This window comes from Lytechinus pictus, chromosome 3, assembly GCF_037042905.1.
Source record: "Lytechinus pictus isolate F3 Inbred chromosome 3, Lp3.0, whole genome shotgun sequence".
Lineage (NCBI taxonomy): Eukaryota > Metazoa > Echinodermata > Echinoidea > Temnopleuroida > Toxopneustidae > Lytechinus > Lytechinus pictus.
The window spans coordinates 27,985,141-27,995,920 of record NC_087247.1 but is presented as its reverse complement, the minus strand read 5'-3'; the positions used below and the strand labels follow the sequence as shown (position 1 = coordinate 27,995,920).

At 35.1% G+C, this 10,780-nt stretch overlaps 1 protein-coding gene across 2 annotated transcripts in view; it reads left to right on the top strand.

The window, feature by feature from the left end:
- The first annotated feature begins 314 nt into the window (after positions 1-314).
- LOC129256403 (uncharacterized) overlaps positions 315-10,780 on the top strand; it is a 14,753-nt gene continuing 4,287 nt past the window's right edge. For both annotated transcript variants that reach the window (XR_010293017.1, XM_054894616.2), the window contains exons 1-10: positions 315-482; positions 2,035-2,103; positions 2,732-2,818; positions 4,028-4,063; positions 4,374-4,419; positions 6,616-6,755; positions 7,553-7,687; positions 8,052-8,186; positions 9,371-9,484; positions 10,475-10,551. Coding sequence is in view for 1 of the 2 variants with exons in the window: in XM_054894616.2 (XP_054750591.2) it covers positions 429-482; positions 2,035-2,103; positions 2,732-2,818; positions 4,028-4,063; positions 4,374-4,419; positions 6,616-6,755; positions 7,553-7,687; positions 8,052-8,186; positions 9,371-9,484; positions 10,475-10,551 (893 nt within the window). In the remaining variant the exon portion in view is untranslated. The remainder of the gene's footprint in view (positions 483-2,034; positions 2,104-2,731; positions 2,819-4,027; positions 4,064-4,373; positions 4,420-6,615; positions 6,756-7,552; positions 7,688-8,051; positions 8,187-9,370; positions 9,485-10,474; positions 10,552-10,780) is intronic.

The following is a 10,780-nucleotide window of genomic DNA, read 5'->3' as shown; positions in this document are numbered from 1 at the left end:
ATGATGGTGAATGATGATGACGAAGAAAATGATGGCGATAGTGATGATGATGGTGGTGATGGTGATGATACTTGTGATAATGATGATGATGTCGAAGATGATGATGGTAACGGTGATGTTGATAGTGATGGTGATGATGATGATGATTGTGATAAAGTTGGTCATGGTAGGCGTTTTATCTCATTGAATTCTTTTGTCTTATCTTTATTACACTGCGATATGAAATATAAACAACAAAGTATATGGTAAATGACTTCTTATTTACGCTTCTGGTCGAAAAGCAATAAAACTTTAATTGCATTACGTCCACATTCGTATTCAGATCTGAACTTTGGATAAGATTGTTTGCTTGATCAGACTACCATTGAAATACGTTATACCTAACAAACACAGTATTCAATCAGTCTGACGATTCGAATTATCTTAACATGGCGCAGGTTCCAGCTCAGAAGTATTTTCTTGGATTTTTCATTATTTTTCAGGTAAATGTGACATTTACTAAGAAGAGTTTTATAGACGTAGATCCAGTTTCAAATGATCCTTCACTGTAATTGTTTCCTCTATCGCGAGTAACTTAAATATATACTCTATAGCTCTACGCCTCTTATATCCCCAGTTTATAAAGTTTTTGTTATTTCTCTTTATTCGGTTAATTAAGTGTCCTTTTTTGTGGAATATATATTATTTTATCTTTGCGCTTTACATGAAGAGTTGTTAAAAATGATAATTTTTAAACGAATTGACTTATTTTTCTTTGAATTAAAAAAGACATTTTTTTGTTATCTATGTGTACTGGTTCAGAGAAGTGCTAACTTTAAGGAAATTCACCTTTGTTCAGTTTTTTTTTAGGTGATAGCCGATGAACATTTGTAAAAGCGTTACAAAAGCAAGAATTTTAGTAAGAATTGAACTATATCAAAATGCTATACCTAATTGTCATCTGCTCTCCGACCAGAGGACAGATAGCAATGTTGTTAATACATATCTATGTCCCCTAACAAAATGATAGGGATCAGAAAATAAATATATGAGCAGAACCATGCATGTTTTGTGCCCTTTTATATTTGATATCTTCACCGTTTTTGGTTTCATTCAAAATTACGAACTTTTTACGTAATCCCATTCACATTTAGATTTGCATCAATTTCCAAAGATTACACCAAAATCATTAAATAAATTACCATGGGGGGCACGTGCCCCCCCCCCCCCCATCGGCTGGCAAAAAAAGTGGGGGAAAGGAGAAAAAAGGGAGAAATGAAGAGAAACGTAGTGGGAAAGAAAAAATTATTCTTCATTATAATGTTATATTATATCATAATTATGTAATGTTATATAAGAAACATTTTTTCATAACTTTATGAAAGATAATTTGCTCAGGGCCTATGTCTTAATTGTTCCTGGTGCTCGCATAGTCTAGCTGTTTAACGAGATATATAATCCTGCTGTACTAAAACCTCCCGTTTTCAAGTCAATATACACATCCTCGCACTTCGAGTTATTATTGTTTTATGTAGTGACATGTGCTTCTTTTTCATGACTACTTAAACTGATTGCCCCATTTTAAGGTCTTAATATAAAACATTTCTTGTCTGTGCTGACGTTCGCATTAGTGGATTGGTGAGATATATGTCTGCTCTCTGATCTGAAAATAAAAAAAATTTCAGCTCGCGCTTCGCGCTCACATTATTTAATCAGTGAGATACATATCCGTTACTGTCCTTAAAATGTCTCTATTTGGTCAGTAGGTCTATACCTGGCAACTGAGTGCGCTTCGCGCGATCACTAAGTGACTCATTTTTTTTGCTGGTGCCCCCCAGCCGTGACCCACGGTACGCCACTGTATATATATATATATATATATATATATGTGTGTGTGTGTGTGGGGGGTGTATATGTGTCCACACGTATACATATATACAAAGAATATAAAGAATACCTTGATGAAGTGGGGGTATAAACGAACCTCATACCCACGACCCACTTCCCTTGTCTAAACATGTACAGTATCTTATTATATATTTTGTAACTTTGAAGGTTATTTTGGGCTATCACACATCTTCAAGTGCAGATTGCCAAGGAATAAGCTCAGAAGTAACATGTACGGTAAGACAACATCATATTTCTTTAGAATATCAAGAATCAAGTCAAAAATCAAGAAATGTAAATCGATGTGACTTTCATCCCAGCAAGTTTGTCATCATGTGACTTGCATTAAAAACGCAACTTTTTGTCATGAACTATTTTTGCACCTTAATAGTTGGTAATCAGTGATAACAAGATAATAAACAAAGCATCATTATAAAAAAATCATTTAATGATTCGTGCATTGTTCCCAGTCTCGTAAAGTATTTATGGTATCCCTATTTGAGCGATACAAAATATCATACCGTCGGAAAAACTGCAGAGCTTTACGATTTGATTTATATTTACTCACTATGTAATCTGGTACAAGTCGGCAGCATATAGTTAGATTTTTTTTTTCTTAAGATGTTTCATGATTCATGGGACCATTTTTGTAGTAGTTATGAGGTTCAGAGGGGGGGGGGGTATAACACTCCCATGACGAGGCACAAAGTCTTTTCCTATTATCAATACTAGTATTTGAAATGTAGGGGTGTTAACTGATGGATTCTTAAGTTGAAATTGAGCTTGTATCGTCACGACGACTATCTTCATCACCACCACCAAACATACTGACCCCTTTTATGTTTACCCGCCATTTTTGCTAAAGTGTGATGATTTTGGTCATTGTGAGAGAGGAACGGTCCAAGTAGACCCATGGCTGCAAAATACACTCAGGACACAGATGGATGTACAGGTATGATCCTTCTTCTTCTTCTTTTTTTCCCCTTCTTCTTCTACTTTTTTCTTCTTCTTCTACTCTTTCTTGTTCTTTTCCTCCTCCTCATTCTTCTTCTACTCTTCTTCCTCCTCTTAAATGAATAAAATCATTAGTATCCTCACCACCATTTAAATGACCCCTTCCCATCTGAACTGAACTGGATATGAGATTACAAAATACATGCACTGCAAAAACTCTGGTGTTGATTTAAAGGGGAATCCAGCCTTAGCCATAAAATGTTGTGTTGGGAAGGAGAAAAATAAATTAAACAGAATGGTGAAAGTTTGAAAGAAATCGGATAAGCAAAAAGAAAGTTATAGCTGCTTTAAAATTGAGATCACTAATACTATGTAGATTTCAAATTGGCAACTGGGTAAGTAAATTATGACAAGGGGCAAGGACAACTTTTCCATAGGCCATGTACTTTATTATCAGGGATTTGTGGTTTTCTCCTAAGTACCCATTCCCCTGGGGGAGTAATCTAAATATAACCAAGGTAGTATATTGTTTTATGTCCTCATGAAAGAAAAATATAATTTGAAATAAAACTGACATTTTAGCCATAATATGTATTGGAGTACATGGAAGAGTAGTCCTTGCCTTACATCACTATGACATCCCATATGCGGCCAATTTGAAGTCTCCATGGGTATAGTGATTACCAATATTTACAACTTTTAAAAATTCATAACTTTCTTGTTGTATGTCCAATATTGTTCAAACTTTCACCTATCAACTTGTCTGATTTTTCTTTTCCTTATAAAAACAAGTTTTTATTTGGGTTGGATTCCCCTTTAACTCCAGCGCGGAATCTATATATGTCCGCACCAGAGAAGTGTTAAACAACACCAGTTTCGTTTTGGTCTAACACCAGATAGGTGTTTATACAACACCAATTAGTATTAAAATAGCATCGGTTTTGATTCCAAACTGGTGTTGTTTCAATACTTTTCTGGTGTGGACATAATATATATAGATTCCGGGCTGGTGTTACATCAACACCGGAGTTTTTGCAGTGTCATATACGATATTTATTAGCCGTAAATATATATATATATTTACGGTTAATAAACATCGTATAAAAAAACCGATTTCTAACTATGAACGACGATGCACAAATATTCATTTAAACTTCATCAAACAGTTTAATAATACTTGATATTATTTTTATTTTGGCTCTCTCAGCTCGATCTACCGTTCAACTATGTCCAGTTTTTAGACGTAAGTATTCGTCTTTCAAGTTTTCGAAATAATAATGACAATAATGATGATAATAATAAAAATAATAATAGACACACACAATGGCTCTTTCTGACATGTTTTCATGACATTTATATTTCGTATTTGGAGTGTTCATTATTATAAGCATCGTATTTTATAATCTTTATATAGAAATGATATCAAATATTATACAGATCTATTAAACCTGTCTTGTATAATGATTATTATTACAAAATAGTCAATGAATATGTCAAATGCACATTTTGTATATTAATGATTGATTTTTATATCATATTCTCAATTTTCAAAGGCACATAATTCATACAACACCAGACCATATGGATACTTATACGGGGGTAAGTAATGGACCTATTCCATTCCATCACAATTGTGTTGCTTTTACAAAGGGATAACATTTAAAGGTCTTACCGGCTTCGCATGTAAACACTTTGTCACGGTCAGACATTTTAGCCAGCATATACCGACGTACGTCTGGCCAGTCATTTTCTCCTTTAATTCTATTTCTTTATATCAAGCATTCATTTATGTAAATCAAGGAATAATAAATAATAATAAAGCGCTGAACACATTGTATTGCTAAGCGCTTTACATGTAATTATTATTATGGCATTTTATCTATCACTTCGCAGACGCTATTTATAACGCAGATAACCTTTCGTTAAAAGCCCTTCATAACAAAGCAGTCTTTGTCGAAAATCGGTGAATACAAAAATTGCATTTTTTTGTCCGGTCCGAATCTTAAGACGATGTGCGTTTCCGGTCCACCAACTTTCGACAATGACCTCTAATCTGTCCATTGTGATTTGACAGATATTTTCAATAGATTCTCAACGTTGAAGAAAGCGTCTGCGAAGTGGATGGTAAAAATCACTAGACCTATTTTCCCGGTTATCGGATCCGGACATGCCCCCGGACACAATATAAATTTCTCCACTCCCTGCATGGGGAGCATTCTGAAAGGAGTTGAAGACTAAATTGCTAGTCACTATATATGGCCTGTATTCTGAAGTCAGGTTTAACTTAGACCATGGTCTAACTCTGTGCTAAAATTATGGAAAGCCAAAAGTATTGAAAATTTTCATTAAGTTGTATGTTTCTTATGTATACTGTGCTCTTTCCTGATTCGTTGATGGTGAAGACAATTATCTTTTATAATTCCTAGACAGTTATGAATGATTTGAGAGCCAAATGAGCTGAAATATGATATCTCTACTGTTAGTGATTATTACAATTGGCTTAAAATACTTAAACCACAACTTTAAACCCGACTTCAGAATACGGGCCATTGGGTTTTGCATCCTACCGGGCTGTCTGGGCACCCATTTAACACCTGGATGGGGAGTGGCAAAGTGTGGATTGACGCCTTGTCAAAGGCGCTAGGCCACGACGGTGGGATTCGAACACACGACCCTCTGATTATGGCAAGGCGAGAGTCAGAACCGCTACACCAAGACGCTTCCAAGAATTGTAATTTGTTAACAAAACAAAATATAAACAATTCATTTTTTTTATTTGAAGTATCAGTTGTGTTCTTACAAAAGGCAATTCTTGACATTATATTAAGAAATAAGATTAAGGAAATGACTTGCCAAACCCTATGTACGTCGGTATCATTATGGTCAGTACACCTGGCTTACAGTTAACGCTAAGACCTCCCCTTTGGCATTGAACATGCATGTAGATGTATTTTGGACTGTCAATATTGGTCTTTGCTATGTTGGCAGCTATTCAGGAATAGTGAGTGACGAAAAGTCATATGTTATGGCGACGGACGAACGAACAAACAAACATAAGAGCTGATATTGCATAATTATGGTCATTGTTTAAAAACCTAAAAACTGGAGAATTCCAAGCCCATTTAGATCGTTTTGAGATAAAATTGAAAGAAGATTACAAAGAGGAATATGTGATAAAATGTGAATAAAATGGTACTTATTCGAGCAAGCAGGAGTGCACCAGGTCTCATGCATCAGGATGTAGCCAGGAATTCCGAAGAGTGATGCAAATACTTTTGGAAAGTAGTGTGATTTATAGGATTTTTTTTATTCATAGATTAATTTATATTTATAACTTGTTTGTGTTCAAAATAAATGTGCTGACCTCTAGCCATGCTAGCGCTATGACCGTCTTTTTACGATTATGTGCGCTCTACAAACCCAAACTTCAAGAAATTTTCTCTCGCAAATCACTGTCAAGACCAAATAATTGGACGTCAGGCTTTCCAGAAAACTGCACCAGCTAAATGGAATTCTCTCCTAATAACTTTTAGAAATATTACACAGCTTGACCCATTAAAAGTATAACTATTACAATTCAGAGTATGATAAGTAATAATTACATTAAATATTCTATGATGTTTTTAATGCATATTTGATATATAGTTTTCAGCCAACAGTTTTACCACGTTTTTCTATTATTCCTCACGCTCAGATATATTAGAGTCTTATTTGTTTACTAAGGACTGTACTATTATTGATTATCATTATTATTGCACTATATTATAAGAAAATATATTTTACACCCTCATATAGCAAACGATACATGCTTGTGGCCGCCCCCATACAACCCAAGTCTTTGCACTGGGATTGCTAACCAGGAGTTCAGTTTGACAGACCTTCTCAACATGGGAATCAGAGCGATTGAACTCGATAACTGGTATTGCGAAGATGAGGTAACTTTAAACTTAAATATCAAGTCCATCACTAGCGTAGAGATAGGGGGATTCTGCCCCCCACCCCCAACAAATATCCACGACCACGAAAAAAAGGAAAGAAAAGGGTGAAAATGAAATATTGTTTAACATCATCATGTCAAAATCTAAAACAAAATTATATTTTCATTTTGAAATGGCACTATTTTCCGTTGCTTTGCTTTCTTCAGATATTCAAAATTTGTTGTCATGATCAAGTTAACTAAATTAACAAGAGCATAAATATCATATTCTGACTGCTGTTATACACAAAATACAATTTATGAAAATAATAGATAACAAAATTATGGCATTAAATAATATATTATAAAAATTTACACAACCACAATACAAGATAGTACTAAATCCAAACAAACCTAAAGTACGTTGCAAAATTTTGAAAGAAAATTTTCCCACATATATATATGCCATTTCTGTTTAATCAACTAATTTCGGATCATTACGCCACTGAAGGCCCTCTTAATTTAAAAGTTGATGTGAAAAGTGAAAAATAAGCAGACAATAAGGAAAATGTCATTAAAATCAGATGCAGAATCTTGAAAATGTAATCATATAAACTTTCATAATCGTAGGCGGCGATAGGGTTGGGGTGGGGTCGTCCCCTTTTATATATATGATTTTTGCCCTACTCTAAAGCCAAAATACCTAATGAAGACCAATCTTAAATATTTTATAGGTCAAGAGTCCATTTTGATGTAAAAACTATGTTTTCCCCCATTATTAATTTTTTTATTGTTTATCAATCTTTCTATTTATAGATGCGCATAGCTCATCTTGGATCGACCATTGATCAAGAATGTAACAGCGGTCACGTGCTATTTTCTGAACCCGTTGCCGAGATTGGGGCGTGGCTAGACGATCACGAGGGCGAGTTCGTCAGAATCTACATGAATGTACGTATTATCTCGATTAAATGTTAAAACACATTTTTTGCAACCAATAAATTGATTCATTTTATTATATCAGGATTATAATCTTATCAGAAAGATTTTCTTAAATATATGGAATGAAGAACATTAACTGACAAAAAAAAATCTTAATCAAAATCAAATGTGGGAAAAAAGCAATAAAGTTATTATCTAGAGACTATTTTTTCAAAATAAAAATTGCAAAGTAATATTAAATTTCTCCCAGACCATGGATGCCACAATTATAATTGGTCTGTTCAAAGTTCATATTCAAATCAACAGTGTTATAATCTTAATCTATATTGATTCTCATATTACAACCCCCCCCTTTTTAAAACCATATTTCCAGGAAAAGTATGACCAGGGTAATGATGGAGAAGTGAACGGGCCCTTCGAACGTTACCTTGGTGATCGAGTATTAACACCGGCCAACCTAAGAAACGACTACAACAACGAGTGGCCCACACTAAGGACCATGCGAGAAGTATGCACTCGTACCTCAAGCTACTTTATTTGAATAACAAAGACTGTATTTTGTTTTCAGGTGCGGCACCATGGTGCTTCGATAAGGGGGGGGGGTGGGGTGGAGCAAGGCGCCCCCATTTCCTTCTTAATGAATTACAGGGGTAAATGACAGAATAAAACTCCGAGTAGGGTCATGTTGTTGGAGTTCAACATTTACATCTTTCATTTATATCATGTTCAGGAGCCGAGTATGTACAAGAAACAGGTTGTATATACAAGATCTAAATCAATTAAGCAAAAAAAAAGGTAATATAGCCTTTTTTTTAATAAACAAATTACAAGACACTGGGTATTATGAAGTTATACACGATCTATACCTCTCTTTCCATGCTATTCTCTCTTCTGTTTCTTTATCCTTTTCCACTTTTCTCCATCCCCTTTTCCCCTTCTTGTTTTTGTATCAATTTTGTATTACTTAAAAAAAAAATATAGGAGGGTGCAAGCCCTAGACCCTCCCCCTCCTGTGGTACCGACCCTTTGTTATCTGGTTATCACACTCTCTTCCTTCATGGCAAAAGGCTATGCATTTTGGTCGATGATACTGGTGCTTGATTCATACTTAAACTAGTTAAAATATCGTTTACACCTGACTAAGTAAGTCAACTTAAATTTAAGGAAGGCTCAAGGCCGGGAGCATCGATTGAAGACTTGAAGTATGTATTAGAGGTTATATATCTAGGGGCCGTTCATAAGCTGATCGTAAGTTAAGAACGATTTAAGAACGACTGATGATCCTTTCTTGTGGTAAATGATATTCACCATTAAATCTTCATTGGTGATTATTTTGCGCGTGAGAAAGGTTCACCAGTTGTTCTTAAAGTCATTCTTAAATTACGGACAGTTTTATGAAACACCCACCAGGGCCTGCACCATAGGCCCTGGAACAAGACGTCCTATTTTTTGTAATTTTCTCATTTTTTTTAAATTGAATATTAGGAGTTACAGAGAAATACAAGACTTTTATCTCTCTTTTGGATCATCTTCTTTTTTCTTCTCTTCACCTTTAATCCTTCCTATTTGTTTTGTTTCATTTCATTATTTTTCACGCGATGAAAAATCACAGGGGACCCTCGCTGTCCCTGAATATTACAATTTGTGTCAAAAATAAATCTTACATTTTTTAAATATCATTTTCATTGATAGGATGGTAAGGATGTAGTGATTGCACATATTGCTACGGCGGGAACCGGTGATTTTTACCTTCACCAAGGAAAGTTTATCCATCCCGGATATTGGAAGGATAAAAAACAGAATGAGGCAAGTATAGCACCAACTTCAAATGATACAAATACTCACACTCATACTCATATACGACGCCAATACCAATACCAAAACAGCAATACCAATACTAATACCATTACAATACCGATACTAATACCAATACACAAACTGATTCCAATACCAATACCAATTGCAATATTGCCAGTACCAATATCAGCAACAATACCAATACCAATACAAGTACCAATAACAATACCAATACCAGTACCAATACCAATACCAATACCAGTACCAATACCAGTACCAATACCAATACCAATACCAATACCAGTACCAATACCAATACTAGTACCAATACCAGTACCGATACCAATACCAATACCATTACCAGTACCAATATCAAAACCATTACCAGTACCAGTACCAATACCAATACCAGTACCAATACCAGTACCAATACCAATACCAATACCAGTAGCAATACCAATACCAATACCAGTACCAATACCAGTACCAATACCAATGCCAATACCAGTACCAACACCAATACCAATACCAGTACCAATACCAGTACCAATACCAGTACCAATACCAATACCAATACCAGTAGCAATACCAATACCAATATCAGTACCAATACCAGTACCAATACCAATACCAGTTCCGATACCAATACCAGTACCAATGCCAGTACCAATACCAGTACCAATACCAATACCAGTACCAATACCAGTACCAATATCAATACCAGTACCAAATTTGGGAACACGATACGTTTATCACTCGACAAATAATGCAAGCGCATTTTTTCACACATATAAACGAGGGATTTTAAGTACTTTAGAAAATTATGAACAAATTAACTAAAGGGCGAAGCGCGTGCTGAATTGTTTGTTGTGCGTTGACTTAAAAAGGGTATTTATTACGTGCCCTCTCATCCCCTTTTCTTTAATGATATGTAAGCGTTGTGGATAAATCTGGATAAATCAAATGTTCTCTCCGGCATTTTCTCAAACTTTATCACAGTTCTCAAATTATCCCCAATGTGGAGGTAAGAACTCAACTAATGCTCTTCGTTTCTACAGTGACAGTACTCATTTCTTGTAAGTATAGTCATTGTCAATCAAACCCACTTTTTAATTATCATTTTCCCTGACTGTCCCCCCCCCCCCAACACACACAGTCTCTCCCATTCTTTCTCATTTTCCTATAAAGTTTATTAATCGTTTATTTCTCAGTGCAATGATTAAAAAGTAGTATTTTGATAAACTTATGATCAGGGGCGGATCCAGCATTTTAGAATGGGGCGGACTTTTTATCCATATGATTTCC